We start from the raw sequence: 18,050 nt of genomic DNA on the forward strand, positions 1-18,050 counted from the left end.
GCTGCGCCTAAATGAAACAAAAACCGAAGTAAAAAAGTTAACTCTTGATGCAGTTTAGAATGAACAAAATATATAAGTGTAAACCAAAAACAAAGAAATCTAAACAAACCTAAAATACATACACATGCTACCTAGATTGATAATTAAGTTAATTGGCCTAAACGAAATTGTGAAATTTTACTAGAAACTGTATGGAAAACTTAAATATTAGTTGTGGCTTAGTATAAATGATCATCTGATAAACTGCATATAAAGAGAAACAGAGAGAAGGCGAAATCAAATGATTATTTTGATAACTTTGCAAGCGAATCTATATCCCCTAACGACCTACCTCCCGCACCACCACTACCACCATCCCTGCCCTATACACAATCTCCACTAGTCTTTTCATAATTTTTTCTGTATGTTTATTATTTTATAAACTATACACACACACATACATACATGTATACATTGTGTAGTTGTTTATTGGAAAAGTTAAACCCCTGCATCATATACAAATGTGTAACTGCCATTATTTGCCACGCCCTTCGGTTCCATTCACTGTGTCTCTGGCTGAGGCATTTCATTTAGTTAGATATTAAGCGTTTACAATCGAGTTAAATTTGTTCATTTTCACCGTTTTTAATTGCTGTTCCTTTTTGCTATGAGAACCCTCCACTTTGGCACTTTGTGTTGAACTCAATGAATGATTGATGATAAAAAATAATGAATGAATATGACGAATGATGATGATGGTGATGCTCTGAGCATCATGTTAATATATATTTGAACTAATCGACCTACCTTATATATATATACATATATAGAAAACATATTGTTTTTATTTCGAATTCGAATGATAACAGAACAGATGACAAAGAACACCCTCAATCACAACAGCAAAATGATAATTGCAGTATAACAATTAAAATTATGCGAAAATTTCAAATTACCTTATTGTAACTATTAAACAAATTATTATTATTAATATTAATAAAACTATAAGATTTCAAAATATCAATAAATGAGAAATACGACAAAAATTCATGGCGATATATTCTAAATTCTGTAGTTTTTAAATTTTTGCAAATTATACACAATTACATTGCATATAGTTTAGTTCTTTATTTCTTTTGGTCAATTAATCTTAAATGAAATAACAACCATGTCAACAAGTAAATTTATCTTCTAGTTTGTTTTTTATAAGCCTAAAAGTATGCCATGAAATTCGGGTGAACAAATTTTTGGTAACTTAAGAAACATTTTCCCCTGTTCATAGATAATCAAAACATTTTTGTTTTTTGTTAAAAGTGTTCTTTATTTTTTTTTATTAATTTGTTAAAGTCTATTAAAGTTAATGACTTAAAAACATGTTTATTTTTAATAATATGACAAATTTGATTACGTAGACAATTTTTTTCACATTTTTGACACATTAAACCACAAGAATTACAAAAGAAATACAAGAGTAGAGACAAGACAAACAGTTATTTACATGGAAACTTAGAGGATAACATTTGCATAAACTTTTAGCATACAAATACAACATACATAAAAGTGTATAAAAAGCGTGTGTATAAAGTTAAGTATGTATATAAAGAAAGGATAGGTATATAAAAATGGGAATATTATATAGAATACTATATAGAAGAGGCACATCAATGCAGCTCCATGGAATTGCACAAGGGTTGTTTGTTTTGTGTGGGAGTGATGGATGGAGGTGCCGTAGGCCGTAGTACTAATTGCAAATAGCATTGCTGTGTATATTCTTAAAATCCTGTGTTTGCGTAGTGCTGCGCAGGACCTCTAGCCATCTGAAAAGTATACAACAAAATTGTAATTAATGTTTAAATTATTATTTTATCTAAGCGTTAACTAACCTATTGTAAGTATGAGCACTCTCTGCTCGAAAGAAGTACACATGGTTCTTGAATGACAGTTTAAAGACAAACTCTTTCTGCACGGCATCCTGGTGACCCGGTGGCCCCACTGTATAGCCCAACAAGGGCAGACTGGCTAAGGCGAACTCATCCTGATAGCTCTTATAGAAATACAAACAGAAAGAGGTGAACACCACCCAGAGTTTTTGCCATCCTGAGCTATTCTTGAATTTACGCAATAGATAGCCGGATAGCTGGTGTTCGGCTGCGATTAGATGATCGCCCAGTCCGACGGTGGCGCCACGATGCCAACAGACGTGTAGTGCGGTATTGCTTCTTGTAGGTTGGGTTTTGTTTTGCTGTAGCTGCAACTGCAATTGCTGGGGCGTCAATGGGCCGCCCCCGTTGATGCTGCTGTTCAGGCTGCTGCTGTTGTTGCCGTTGGCATTGCTGCTGCTGGTGCTCAATCCGAGCAAATCGAGTCCTTCTTCGGAAGAGCCTATGTGGAAAAGACATAAATTCAATAAATAATCGACAGATACCTTTTTCGGAGAGGTTTGTAGTCTTACGAAGCTTTGTAGCTTGCTTTTCTTGCCAGCCAAAAAAAAACAGAAAATATATATTAAATTTTATTCAGGGCTAAAATTTTGTATGCTACTTAAATGCCCTTTTATTATTAATAATACTCACTGCAATTCTTGAGGGTTGTCAATTGTAGTTGCATATTTGGTGGCTTGTTTTTAATGTCTGCTGCTGCCTTCGATAGCTCTGCCAGCCACAAAGTTTTCTCGGCTGTGGTGCCAGCACTTACTGTTATAGCACACTGGCCGCCAAATATGGAGAAGGTGTTATGCTCCGCATTCTCAGTTAGCAATGAACGAACCGGAACATGTCCCAAAATACGGAAGCTCTGATCCAATGGATTTTTCGACCCATACAGTAGAATGTCCGAAAATAGGAAGAACATGCGCTGTTGGAGGCCACGCTTGGAATGCTTAAGCAGACAACCCTGGCGTATGAGGCGACGATGCGGTTGAACCAATTGATCGAAACTAATGTCTCGCTGCAGTTCGCACAGCTCAACAAAATTAGCCGAATCGGCGAGTTGGGTACGTATTTGCTTTGTGCTGCGTATTAAAAGATGATAGACAGCCTGACAATCAGCATAATCGGTATGCTCGTCGGCATAATAGTCGCATAAACGCTCCAAAAGCAACTGATAGTGTAGCAGACGATTCATGGGCTTAAGCAGTAGTTCGCCAATTGGCAAATAGCAAATTTTTTGCTGTTCGAAATCCTTATATAGCTGCTGGAAGCGTGCATCCGTCTCGTACATATCATTCAGACAATGCAATACATCCAAATGGGTTTGCACGTATTCCTCGTAGATGGGCAAAGCGGCCATGTGCTTCATCATAACATCGCCAATGCGATGGGTCTCGTGGGTACCACGACCCTCCCAACAGACCATGCGATGCTCAATATCGCGCAGGAATAGATTGTGATGTTGGGCCAGGGAATCCAGCTGATCGAACAATGGCTGTAATTGCTCGATATCGTCCAGGCTCAAGACTTGACGGAATGAACAGTTGAGTATATCCAAATCCTTTTTATATGTACGCTCGGTCATTAGCAACTCTTTGGCCAAGAAATAACTCGGCTCAGTTGGCCATTTACGTTTCTTCACCTCCGATTCAATGTCGGGTCCGGGCCCATTGCCATTATGGCCGTTCTGTCCATTCAGCTGATGATGCTGACCCACGCCGGGTGGATGTGGATGAAAAGATGTGGGTGAGGTAGCCACACCCGTGGCCAATTCTTGACGTTTAGCATGTTGAATCTCTGCCTGAATGATATCATACGTGCCCGCCTCTGAACGAGAAAGCGATGATGACTTATCGGATCCCAAAGTAAGATCATAGCGTGTAGGGGGTGTACCTATCTCCCCACGCCTATCCAACGACATGTTGCCATTGATGCCATGATAGACATCTGTTTGTAGAGAAAACGAAAAAGAAACAAAACAACAACCAAATTAAGAACGAAAAATCATAGAAATAATGCAATAAATTAACTTAAAATATCAAAGAAGCTAACTTCGGCAATGCCGAAGTTTTATACCCTTGCAGTCTTTGGCAATAATTGCGATCCGAGGTTTTATATCCAATACTATCATATTGGTAAATTTGATGGGGATACTCCAATTTCTGCAAAAATGTTTCTTATAGAACAATTACCCGGGTAATCAAAAGCCCCAAAAAAGCCTCCCATAGTTCTTAAGATGGCTGAGTAAAGCGCATACGCACCGACGGACGGACGGACATGGCTATATCGACTCAGCTTCTCATGCTGATCAAGAATATATAACTTTATGGGGTCGGAAACGACTCCTTCTGTGCGTCACAAACATCTGACCAATTTTATTACCCTCTGCAAGGGTATAAATGATAATGAAGTTTATTATAATAATTGTTAAGGATCTTATAAGATGTAAATCGACTTTAATTTGGCCAACATTCGATAAGAATGCCTGAGTTATTTTTAAAATTCTTTTTTCATTTTTGGAATTAAAAATATATTAAAATAAAGAATTGTAATTAATCACAAAAATTGCTTCTCGGTTTTGATTTGTTGGATTAATGAAGTTTTTATTTAGTCAAATTTCACATTCTATATATGTAATTATATAATTTGATGCTCTGTTAAATCGATTGCTCGTGTACATTTCATTTAATTATTATTAAACATTCTGTTGTGGTTGTTTTATTTGGCTTTTAGTAGGTGAATTCTCAAACTATATAGTTTCAATTGCTATCTGTGTCTGTCTGTGTGTGGGTGTGTGTGTGTGTGTGTATAGCTAATGGAGGATTCTGCTATATAGTGTTATTCATTTTTTTTTTACTTTTTCATGTTTCTTATTCACTAAAATTCAGCTACGATTTTTGGTTTCTCAATAATAATCATAATAATAGTATGGGTATATTCATTTCAATATTCTTAAATAAACACACTCAATTTGCACTTGAAGGAATTGTCAATTACTTTAAAGTTTAAACATAAAAGCTGCATTTTGTAAATCTATTAAAAACGTTTCACCTAACTAAAAGTGTAATAAAACATTCGCTTTAAAAATCATCTCAAAAATGTACGCCGAACTTTATTTCACAACAACCAATTAAAATTTTAATATATATTCATATATGGATACGTATATATATCCATACTAATTTTCGTAAATGTAATTCTTTGCACTAAAACTAAATGGAATACTTTTGATTTGAATACTTTTGATCTGCTAATTTAGTGAGAAATTATTGTACGTTGGGATTACGATTTTCATTTTCTTTTTGGTTTAATATAATGGGCCTAAAAACCTATACGAAAACATTGCGCCTTTTTAGGTTTATATAATACTTTCAATTGTTATTAATTCTGATGATAACCGATACTGATAACCTAACAACACCTTAATTACGTGAGTTTCAATATGATTTAAAACTTAACAGGGTTAATCGATCGATCTTTTCAGCTAGTCGTTTTATATTGTATATATATATATGGAATTTGTTTTATATAATTTCTTTAATAATACTATATGTATGTATATAGTTTTTCTTATTGATTTCTCGAGATTTTGGCACATGTTTATGTACTAAGTAATACAACTTGGTTTTTATATATATATTTCTTTTTTGTTTTTGTAAAGAAGGTCCTCATTGATTCTAAAAAATTATTTTGGCATTGAAAAATTAAAAACTTATATAGCACAATTAACTATATAAAATATATATTAATAGAATTTAAATGCTTTAATTACAGACATTCGACGACACGTTTTACATATGTATATAGAGTAATAAAGGGGCTTTGGCAAAAAATATATATAGAGATCGGTTTTTTTTTTGTTAACGGAGATCATCTGTTTCTGTATAACTATAATGGGGTTGAAGTTCAATAATTATTTAGTTGTAAAGTTTTTATGGAAGCAATAGAAACTCAGTTGACTAATGTAAGACTTATTATATTAAAACAATGCTAAATGTAAATACTTTTAGGTTTGATTCGATTTGACACATTTTGCTGTTGATGGATCAAGTAAGTGGTAAACTTTTTTTGTAATCATAAGTCGTACATAAATCTGATGTAATAATACATATAACATTATTGTTAAAACTTTCACAATGACGATTCATTTGAATATTAGTTAAATAACAATTAAATATTTGTTCCATTATCGGTTTTTGTTTTGTTTTTATCTGAATTATTCGATGATTAAACAGTGCATTAAAATTTCATTTATATTTGTTCAACTGGTTTTAACATTATTACTCTGTTGTTGTTGTTGTTGTTAAGTTATTGCATTTATGCAACTCAATCTAATAAGTCAACCGACAAGGCGCGCGACCATTAACTAAAGATGTCGATATATATCTAAGATCTATATATGTATATATATATATGTTTTTGTTTATATATCGATCATCCCAAATCTTAACTGACATCTCGATTCGTACGATCTTTGTTTGATTTTGCTAGGTTTAATGTTTGATTAAAATGTAATTGTAATTTGATTTTCGAACGCTTCAGGATAATTTCAGTATTTTAACTTTAATAAGAGTTTTGTTGTTTTTTGTTTTGTTGTTTTGTTAGGATCTGCAGCAAGAGAGTTGTTTTCCTTTTTGGCTTTCCTTTTGTTTTGTCTTTGGCTTTGTCGTAAATCAGTCTCAATTACAAATAAGTTGGTTATAAGTGTACTTGGATCATGTAAAAGTCATAGAGTTCTAAAAAAACGTCTCATTGGGCAAGGCAACGGAATGAAAATGAAAATGCTGCATTCTGGATATATAAGCACATTTCTTTTTGTTTCTTACTGATCGCTCAGATCATCGGAATCGTGGAATTTGGGAGGCGGATCAACGCGTATATCCAGACCGCAGGCATAACGTTCATATTCAATCGGTTCGGTCTCATAGTCGGATAAAAAGTCAGGATAGGGCAGTTGGTCACGGGTGGCAGCAGATTCCACAACTGTTGCAGATCGATTGGTTCCACGTCTAATGGTGGCCGTGGCTCCAGGTCCACCAAATCCACTGCCACTGTCCTCGCTGGAGTTGGCCAACTCATCAGAGAGTCCCCCGCCACGTGTCTCATACTCACTCTCCTCAGGATTGCAGTACCTGCGACCATGGTAAGGTTGCGACGATGATGATGACGCCGCCGATGCAGCTGCTCCACTCGATGTGCTTGGATGCACCGCTGTGGAATCTTCACGTTTCAACTGGCGTTTCTTAGTGCGTGCTGGTTTAACGGGTTGTCCACTAGATGGCGGCATCGGGTGATTATTTGTCTGATACATGGGCTTGGTAATGTGTCCCAAGCGATCATAGCGTGGAAAACCCATCTCATCCACATTGTCACTCATATCGAGACTCTCAAATTTTCCCACAACTGATCCGCTATATTGCGGATAATCGTCATATTCATCGGTTTGATCCTGCTCCAGTTCCTCATCGAATTCCAAATACTGATCGTCACGTTGATACGAATATTCAGAGCTTCCCGAATCCATTTCGGGTACATAACCCTCAGAGCATTCTGAACTTTCTGCTTGCTCTAGCAATGCGGCAGCAGCCATATTGGCACGAATCCGTTTGGCAGGCAATTGTCGTTTCTTGCGATAGCCTCGATTACGCAGCTTAGGATCCTGACCGCCGCCGCGTACATCCAAGGAGCTATCCGTATCGTTGCCACTGGGCGGACTCTTTATGGAGGCGGCAATACCAATATTGGCAGCCAACTGACTTGTTCCGGGTGACTTTCTAGGTGGTTTCTGCACCAGTTGATTGGGCGGCGATTCGGAACTGAGACTACTCGAATAATAGGGCGAGCAGCGTATCAGTTTATCAGCTCGTTGTGGCATTTGTGGAGAATTGGGTTCTGTACTTTCACTATTTAAAGTATTTGTGGTGGTTGTTGTATAAGTAGCGGACGATGTGGAGTGAGCATCGCGTTCCTCATCAATCCGCATGGTTAGCTCTTGTGAGGATTGCTGTGATTTACTCAACATGTGTTCGTGGAACGAACTGGATTGTCGAAATTGCTTGCTCGACGTTTTAAAGTCACGGATTTGTGTCTTGGACAACGTCTTGTCATCATAACTATGATGCTTTGCCAACGGTTTTGCCGGCGGTGCTCCCACATCTCCAGGTAAATCACTCGGTGTAATAATCGGCGGAATAGTGGGCACGGGTGGAGGAGCTGGTTTCACCACAACCGGAATTTTCTTTGCTTCTTCGGCAGCTTCAGCTGCTTCGGCTGCAGCAGCAGCTTGTTCGGCTAGTCCTGGTTGTTTCATCTTATTAAGCAAAGCCTGCATAATGGGACGAGTGACTGCTGGCTTGGGTTTTGTCGGCGGTTGTGGGGCACGAGGTTTATCGCGACGTATCGCTTGCTGGGATTGCTGAGTTTGAATTTGGGTGCTCTGTGTCTGAGCAACAGTTCCATGCAATGGGACAAACTCCTGGCTCTGATAGCGTTCAGTAAGCTTCTCACTGTGGGCATACAGGCGTTCCACAAACGGCGACTCGGACTCAGAGCAAATTTCCTGACTCTGATACAATTTGGACATCATTTCTAGGGAGCGTCGTTTGCGTGCTGCTGCACTAGTTTCTGGAGCATTTGACTCCGGTTGATCTGGTTGGCTGATACGAGCCTGATTGCCATTGCTACCGCTACGTCGATGGATTTGCGGCAATGATGAACGTTTCTCATCGCTGGGCGAACTCAAACTGGTCTTAGCCGTGACCCGTGGTTGCTTCAACGGTAGATACTCTCCTGGAGCCACTCCCACCAATGTACGGCTACTCGAGGTTGACCACTCACTAATCGTGTGAGCCATTTCGGTTAGAGTCAATGTTGTATCATCACTTCGAGTTGCTGATGTTGTTTCGCTCATCTTATCTGTCTCTGAATTTGATAACATATCATAACGTAAGCCATCAGATGATCCATTCTCACCGCTAAACTTGTGGGAATAGCTACCACTCTGTTCGTTTAGACTTTCCGCCGACTTGTTAATGCTGCTAATGCTTGATTTGGTTTGATTTGATTTCTCGCTTTTCGCACAGGATTGTGTTGACACAGCCGAAAGACTATCTGAGCCAGAGAGATTTGCGTATTGTCGTACGGTGTTTGTTCCGGTAGACCATTCTGAAATGCTGAGACCTATTGAAGTGTCCTCCGAATGAGAGCTATGGGTGCATTTCTTTTGTTGCAGCCCCATGCGCACAGTTCCATCGAGATCGGTGCCAATGGAGCTGGTCTCCTCCTCAGAATGACTGGAATGGCTGCATTTCTTGCAGCTGCCGCCTCCGCTACTGAGGCGCGCTTCATAGTTTCGACGCACTGTTGTCTGATCATCCAAATAAGTGCTTCCGGACAAGATGTCATCGATAGAGGTATCCGAGTTGTTCGATCCACGCGATAGCTTTCGCAACTGTGCGTCCGGCGAGAGTTGTACCTTAATGGTGCCAGGCATAAAAACATCGTCATTGGTAGAAAACATTTCATCCTCTGACAATGGACTTCTGGGTGCTGGAGAACGTGTTGGCTGAGCCACAATCACTTCTGGACTGGATCCTTTACGTGGGCTAACTCGAGCAGTGGGTTGTGTGGAGGAGGTACTGCAGCTTACGTTAAGCGATGATGATAAGCATGAAGCTGCACTCAATGTAGAACTAAGACAGCTAACTGTATCTGGTTGAATTTGCTCGCTGCCAAAGTCCTTGTCCTCGAAAGCCGATGACATTAAGTAAGCTGTTTCTTCGTAGGGCAAAACCTTTGCCACATCTGGTGGACCAATCGATGATTGTTGAGCCTCTTCGTCGAGAACCACCTTATCCGCATTTTGAACTTCACTTGTATAGTAAGTCTCAATGCTTTCCACAATAATGGGTGCTGCCACACCCACTGTACTCGACGGTGGTGACGGCCAATCGATCGAATCCTGCGATTGTTGAAACGACATGCTAGCCTTCCAACAGAACGATTTGGGTACGGGCTTATCCAAATCTGGCATACCATACAAGTTATCTGGTGGTTTCACCGGTACATGATCGAACGGTATTTCAGGCAATGGCCAATCTTCAGAGTCCTGGCTTCCCGCATTGGACAAACACATGAGTGTGTGTCGTTCTAGATCATCTGCGGTATGCTGTTCATCCACATGGGTGACGGAGAAACGTCCTGTGATCAGAGTGGGAGACTTCGGTTCATTGACACTGCCGAAACTGGAAAGACGATCACCAGTGGCCGAGTCACAGGGAATCTCGGGCATTTCGGCAGAAGTTCGACGATCGGCATCTGATATATATGCCAAATTGGTGTTGCTACGAGAATCCGAACTTAAGCTTGGCTGATGATCTGTCGAACCAACCGATTCGTCACGCATACTGACTGAATGTGTTGACGCTTTACTCACATCATCCTCCATGCTTGACTTCTCTGAAGCAGTGCTTCTTTCGGATATGCGGGAAAGTGTTCGTCCCAAGGTGAAACCAGTGCTATAGCCGATAATGTCAGTGGGATTTACCCCGATGCCGCCCAATGTACTAGTCATGGCCGGATAGCCAAAGGTTGTGGGAAAATCATTTAAATCATCCTGATAGCTGGTGTCGCTCTCAGCTTTCTGTTCATCTGGCGATACTTCTTTCACATCACTGTCTGAGGAATCTCGCAAAGGATTCTGTGCATCATAGCGTTCATATCCGCCATCGGTTTCCACATGATGCCAGGGATCATCGGTGCTCGAACTGTTTGAGCTTTCAATGGGAAACGCTTTCCATGTACCCTGTTGTTCTTTCTGTGCCAACTCACCGCGCCTTTGTGCTGCACCCATAGAGCCAGAGCTGCTTTCAGTTTCAAAGGAGCCACGGGATTCCACACTTAACGATCCTTTTGAATCGAAACTAGACTTTGACTCCTGTGAGCTTCGATCGCTTCCAGATTTTCCGGTCTCGGCTTTGCTCACAGACAATTTCTTACCCGCATTGGCTCTAGCTGGTTTCTCTATCCTTGGCGGCTTTCGAGATCCACCAGAGCTTCCAGACTCACTGTCCTCGGGACGTTGTAAGATTTTTGCAATCCTTTCCTCTATAGGATCCAGATAAAATTCCGTGCTATTGCCCAAATCAATTGGACTTTGCTTTTCTAGGGTTGGCGTTGTAGGTTTCTTTATTATAATTTTTGGTTCATTGGTGGGTGTCTGGTCATTGGAGTCAGTGGGTGTGATTTGCACATCTCCTGCCTCTTTGGCCGAACTTACATCTAATTGGAGCATGCGCTGTTTAAGTTCCTGACATTTTTTAGCTTCTTCGTTGCCAAAATCCTGGGAAATACCCAAAGGGCGAGCTATAGAACAGCTAACACTAGATTCTTCTTCCATAGAGCTCTTTTCCTTGCCCACAGATAGACTCCAATCCTGCTGACGTTGTGGGCTACTATCTTTTTCACCACTTGTCCAAGAATCAGAGCTCTTTGATTTATCGCTTTGTTTCTCCAAGCTATACTTCTTTTTGCTATCTGATGTGTACTTCTCAAAGGTTTCCAGTACAGATTTCTCAATCATGGGGCTGGCGTTCGGTGGTGTCACCAATATATTTAAGTCTGATGTGGGAGTGGCACAGTTAGAATATTCCAACGGATTGGCATCTTCCAGAGTGGCCTGCGTTTCAAGTACATTACGATCAGGTTCTAGAGTACGTGGCTCATTCTCTGAAGTGTCGGATCCAATAAACTCATCGCATTCAACAGTTATCCAAGAACCTGTCTCATCGCTACGACTGCGATCTAAGCTTAAGCGATTTGTGTCCTGACGACCAACCTTCAGATGACGTCTCTCGGATGAATTATCATCTTCTTCTATTGACGGTTCTTCACACTCAATAGTGGGTACACGATGTGGATAACCTTCGCCGGGTCCTGGCACAGGTGATTTGCTTGCCGGTGAATGACTGTCATCTGCAGAAACGAATGAGTCTAGACTCTCAGCTGTTGATGCTTTACGGCTGTAAGTACACTCACTATCGCGTGTATCCTCCGAAGGTAGGGAACGCTTTAGTATCTCCAATGACCGACGTTCTGATATCACTGCCTGCATATCAATATCCTCTGGCACATTGTATTGATGGGCAAACATGCGACGATCCCCAATGGCGCTGCGAGTTATCGGCACTGGAGGTTTCTCTTCGGCTTTCTTTTTGTCGTCCAGACTGCGGGCCTTAATGTCTGTTCCCAAATAATGATGCTCAACTGGTTTCTCCAAGCTGCTCGATTTGCCGTCAATCTTCTTATGCACTACCACACTGCCCTCGATCTTCTGTTTGATCTCTTGAGCTTTGGCTATTTTCTTTGGTGACTTTATTAGCATGTCTTCGGGTACATCAGATTTCTCCGAGTCTTCAAATGATTTATTGCGATCTTCAAAGCTGCGGTTTGCTTTATCTAGTTTGTCCGGACTACGCCCCTCGTCAAAGCTGCGGCTGAATTTGACTAATGAATTGTCTAATTTACGCGGCGCCTTTGCAATTAAAACATGATCTTCAGCCTTCGATTTGAATTCAGTTTCTATGATAATTTTATCCCCATCAGTTTTCACTAGAATTTTATCTTCTGGAGCCGGGAAAGCTGGCAAGGTGTCCTTTACAGGGCTAAGCATAGTGATTGTCTGTTTCATGGCGGATTCGTAGAGTTTTTGCTGTCGCTCTTTGCGTTTGGCAATATCGGCCTCGGTTTCCTCTTGTGATTTGCTTTTATCCTTACTTAAACGTCGCATATCAATAGAACGAGGTCGCTCCTTTGGACTTGATTTTTTACTTCCTCGGCCATCTTTACCGGCTTTTATATCATCGGCACTTGTGCGCCGTGACTCTGGGCGACTACGTGAGACAGGTTTTCCCTTGTAGGGCTCCGAAGTCTTAAGTTTGCCCTTACCCGTACTCTCTATGCTGCTGGCCCTTGAGACTCCAGGTGAGGTCTTGCGGGAACTGTTTGCCGAGCTGTAGGGAGACCAATCTGTAAATCGATATTTGGGTATATTTAAAATTAGATGATCCCCACTCTTCAGCTTCATCTTGGACTTCTTTTTGTCCTTGATCTTAACACCTTGCAGAGCAATTTTTTCAATATATTTCAATTGATTAAGCAATTGAACTTCCTCCGTATCAATTGTGACTGCACTTAGGAGGGAGTCACGTTTATTTGCATTGTAACTGCTCTGTGTAGGAATGGAGCCGGCGCACGAGTGTACACTGTCCGCAGTGTCATCGTCCTGTTGATTTGTTTGCCCGTTGGCCAATGATTTCTCTTCGAGTATTTCTGCTTCCTCCTCAAAACCGACAGTGTCGTCCTTGGAGGAGAATGCATTCATCGGTGGCAAACGATGTAGAGATATAACCGGTGTATCCAAACTCTTGGTACGTCGTTCAGCCGTCGGTGATTGCTGCTGCGTGGCCTTTTGCCGTTGCAGTGACACGGAACCCTCAGAAAGATTAAGACGAGCATGAGCGAAGAGTATCGGTGCATGTCCCTTCGAACGCATCACTATGGATGAATCAATAATCTCCTCAATTAACTTTACCTTCGATTTCGTTTGACCTGAGCTGGCTGTTTGCTTTTTCAAAGTATAATCAATGTCAGAGCCGCTGATCTTTTCCTCATGGCACGTTTCATAAAGATCATCGTTGCTGCGAAAGAATTCAGCGTGCTCCAGTATGGGCGATGGGATATTCTCATTCCGTTGATAATCGTTTGTGCACTCATCCATACGACCACCACGCATCGGTACATGTGGCTCATCCTCCGATGATGGTATCGATATGGAACGCTCCGAAATACGTCGCAGTTCAGTGGCATTGGCATATTGTGGGTCGAGTTTTTGAGTATGATAGCGATTCTCTAAATCAGCCAGGCGACGGCATTGTGGGGGCGAACCTTCGATTTCAGTGGAGCTCATGGTTTGGCCACGACCCCAAGCTGCCGAAATGAGACGACTCTGCTCTATGCGCAAAATAGACTCAATCTCTTTGCGAGACTGCGGTGGCGAAAATTCCAGACGATCCGGTATAGCCTCTGCAGAACCAAACACATCATCAGAATCAAGACTCTCGTCGTCTGAGGAAAACGATGTTATGCGTGTCTTGCCTTTTTTTGATTTACCAGCCGACTTTGTTTTGGGTATGATTCTTGGCTTATTGGCCTTTCGGGCATTCGCTTGCAGTTCTTTGCGTAGACTCTGGATGAGCTCCATTTGTTTTTGCTCTAGCTTTTGCTGTTGCATGCTCTCGGTCCTTGAACTGGTAGCCGAATCACTTTCAATTTGGCTTAATTTCTTGTTTAATTTCTCTAGAGTTGAGGCGTCCATTTGCTTTGTAATATCTCGTTTGGGTGATGAAAGCTGTATTGTGGGTATTGTCTTTTCGATTTCCAGAGTAATGGGATCTACCTTTGATAAATCAATGTTCTGCGTGAATAGAAACTCTTTCGTCTCGGCCGGAAGTAAACTGTCCAAAATATCGGGTAAAAAGTCAACCGTTCCTGGTACAACGACTGGTAAGTTGGCGTTTGCTTTTGGCGACTTTGGTGACTTAGGGGATTTGGGTGATTTGGGAGATTTTGGTGACTTCGGTGACTTGGGCTTTATGTGTTTCTTTTCGCCTGAGACTGGTGCTGTTCCATTCAGAATGTGCCGCTTGTGCAGCACATAGGGTATATCCTCCTTCAGAACTTTGGTAAATCGTCGTTCGTAGTCACGGAAGAAACTCTTGGGCAATTCGAATCCAGTCTTGGGTAGATCTACTTGAGGGGTTGCAGTTCCTGCCGCTCCATCGTAACATTTGGGTATTTCGAAATTGCCATGAGCCTTACAAAGAGGCGGAGCACTGGGTATTTGCTTATAGATGTAGTCTTCATCGCTCGAGTTCGAATCGGCTGGAGTAAGATCTATAGACTTTTGATGCATTAGAACATGCCGCCTAGAATTGCTACCCAAGCGATTACGATTGGCCAGGGAGTTGGGATCACTTTTGGTTCGTTCGACTGTGGCATGGGCATAGTTCATGGGAACTAATATCGGGTTGTATTCCTCGAAATGAGTCTTGGCCATAAGCTCCTCTTTGCGTGTAATTTTCTGATGGGCCATTACGCGGGCTTGTTGCTTCTCAAATTCTGAAATGAGCTCCGGGGTAAGCGGATACTCAGGACTTTGTTTTGATTTCTCATCCTTGGGCTGTCCTTCCCACTGTTTTGTATACTTCTGGATGCATTCAATTCGATCCTGATCGAAACTAAATATATTTTCACTATCAGAACGACGACGGAAAGCAGAAATCTTGCAAGATTGCGAATTACTTTTCTTAATTGGCGCTGTTTTGTCCATCGAATCACCGGTTTGTATATCCTTTTCTTTACAACGCATTCCAGAGGCCGGAGTCGATACTGATTCTGGTGATTTGTTGCCAAACGATTTGGCATTGCGTTCAATTTCCACATTCTGTAAGCTAATCGAATGGACCTTTGAGGTCTTGTGAGTTTTATTGCTGGGAAACGTTGAATATGTATCACGACTGTCATAAAACGAACTATTCGCCGTCGATGAATGCGTGTCGGAGAGCAAGCAATCATGACTCTTGACCTTGGGACGAGAGTAAAGACCTTCGGCTTCAACAGCTCCACCGGCCTCCACAGCATCGTAATAGTCGCTCTTAGACTCCTGACTCGATTGTGCAAATTTCTCGTAAAGTTCCTTTTTGTTGAATTGTTTAACTTTCTTACAAGTTGTTGTTGGCATTTCATAATTTCGTCCAAAACAATCGCCAGCCAGGGATTCTTTCGAATCCTGACTGGACGCCACTGAAGTCTTGCTCTTGGTTGTTTCTCTGGATTTTTTACTATCGGTGTGATAAAGACTATCGCGTGATTTCTTACTGGAATCCGAACTGCGTGAAATTTTTGTCTCAAACATTTCACTTTGACTCTCCTGGCTGGATGTTCGAGTTAACAGAGCTTCTTGAATTTTCTTATAAAAGTTGCCATCCGATTTAACGGAGAGTTTCTCACGCGGCAAATAACGTGGATCCTCGGCATCCCAGATTTCGTTCATTATATCGGCAGCGGACTTTGATTTTACATCAATTGCCGAACGATATTTATGCCGCTCAGAGACGGATTCATCATCGCTTGGTATGTAATTGCCAGAGTCCAAAGAACATGACCGTATGTGATCCTCGGATCGGCGGCGTCCGCTAAAGAAATCGATATCATATTTTTCCAACAGCTCGTAACTGTCCTGAGAGATGTCGTCCTGAGACCCAGAATAATCCAATTGCTGGCCATAATGACGTTTATGGTCGTGGTTGTTAAAAGTGGTGCCCGGGTAGCTGGACGAATAGACTTTGCTCTGTGTCAATGGAAAGAAGTCCTGTTGCGCATCAATGGAATGATTCTTAGTGAAATATAACGAATGCCTTGAATCATCATAGCGTGTAACAGGGGAATCAATACGATTAGACGAGAGAAATTCCTTATCAAATGCCGTCATGGGTTTGGACTGCTCGCGATCATAGTAAGCTGTAGAGCTATATCGCTCAAATAGGTCCTTGCAGGAACTACTCTTTAGCCACGATTCGCGGGCAACCTGATCGTAAATGTTTTCACCCTCCTCATCATCATCCTCGTCATCCTCATCGTTCATATAGTGGGCAGCAGCTTCTTCAGGTTTCACAAATTGAGCTGTGGAGTACAGATTACCCGAAGACATTTGATATTCCAATTTCTCTGAGGATGTACGCCGAGCTGGCGGTAGATTTCCAACAGAATGATGGGTAATATAGTGACTGTCATAGGAGTCTACAGAATCGACGCCCGACAATTCAGAGTTTCTTGGCAACGAATGCGTTTGCCTAGAGCTTTGCGAGTCCAATGAGGGAGTTAGATGATTTTCCGAATGAGCCAGTTTAACTCTCTCTTTGGCAGTATAACGCTTAGTATTAAACCCAGTCCCGAAATATGATGAAGATGACGATTCGGAAGGATGATTTAGATCGTTGTGGTATTGATAGGTATTGTAGCTACGCTCTTGGGCGGCAGCAAAGGCAGAAGTACTTGGCTGCTGCAGCATAGGCACTGTCGGGGGCTGAATACCCAACTGTTTGGCTCGAGTATATTGCAGAATAGTTTGATCTATAAATTCATCACTGAAATGTTTCTCGCGAGTCTTTGATTTGGCTTTGCGATTCACAGTGGCATAAATGTCATTACGTTCGTTCAAATTGAGATGTTCGCTATTAGAGAGCTTATGCTCGGGATATTTATAGTGGCCAGCGCCGACGCCGCCACCCATATCGTTGATGTCAGTATAGATAATGTTGTCGGTTTCCGTTTCGGTTGAGTTTGCATTAGCATTGTTGAGCATGCACTGTTTAGACATCGAATAATTCGTACTGCTATAATGGACTGGGGTGACAGTTTGCGATTGGGACTCCTGTGAGCGAAGCGGCGGACGATGGGCATTGGCCAAGGCCGCCAGTGAGGCTGCCGCCATACTCTCCCGATTGATGGTAGATGCTGTCAAGTCCGAATCCGCTTCCTCCTCGACTAATTCCTCCTCCTCCCCCATATGGTCCTCCTCCTCCTCCTCCTCCATGTCCGCAGGTTCCAACATTTCCTCCTCCTGTTCCTCCAATTCCATAGAGCTGCTGAGATCCACCATAGTGTTGTTGTGCGTGTTGCTGTTGTGCGAGTTGTTGGTGTTGATGCTGATGCTGATGAGCTGCGGCGACGCAGGGACAAACACTTGGGATCCCACTGAGACTCGACGAGGGGTGCTGCTGCTGTACAAGTGGGACAAGTGGCTCAGACCTGCATTTCAATAATCGCGAGTACGGAATGAGAGAGTGTCAAAAAAGAGTTAGCACACACGTACACACTACTCTCTTCAAAAGAGACCAAAAAGAGACTAATAAAACCAAAACAAACCGAAATCATACCGAAATCAAGTGAATCACAAAAGTCGGTTTTAAAACACTTTTAAAACAAAAGGAAACACTGCAACAAAAGAAGCACAAATAAAGTATAAATTCACAAACATTAAAAATGGCCTCACTGAATGCCACGATTAATAAATTGGTAAAAATT

The 18,050-nt window shown here is 41.7% G+C and overlaps 1 protein-coding gene across 2 annotated transcripts in view; it reads right to left on the reverse strand.

Moving 5' to 3' along the window:
* Positions 1-1,336: 1,336 nt before the first annotated feature.
* The window catches only part of LOC6651617 (FERM, ARHGEF and pleckstrin domain-containing protein 1), a 36,787-nt gene continuing 20,073 nt past the window's right edge, over positions 1,337-18,050 (reverse strand). The window contains exons 11-13 of one of the 2 annotated variants that reach the window (XM_002073248.4): positions 2,553-3,854; positions 1,863-2,361; positions 1,337-1,796 (exon numbers count right to left, since the gene is read on the reverse strand). In XM_002073248.4, coding sequence (XP_002073284.2) covers positions 1,721-1,796; positions 1,863-2,361; positions 2,553-3,854 — 1,877 coding nt within the window. In that variant the 3' untranslated portion in view covers positions 1,337-1,720. Of the gene's footprint in view, positions 1,797-1,862; positions 2,362-2,552; positions 3,855-6,093; positions 17,775-18,050 lie in introns of those variants that run through there. The other variant, XM_015176612.3, reaches the window with a different exon arrangement.

Source organism: Drosophila willistoni, chromosome 3R (genome assembly GCF_018902025.1).
Source record: "Drosophila willistoni isolate 14030-0811.24 chromosome 3R, UCI_dwil_1.1, whole genome shotgun sequence".
Lineage (NCBI taxonomy): Eukaryota > Metazoa > Arthropoda > Insecta > Diptera > Drosophilidae > Drosophila > Drosophila willistoni.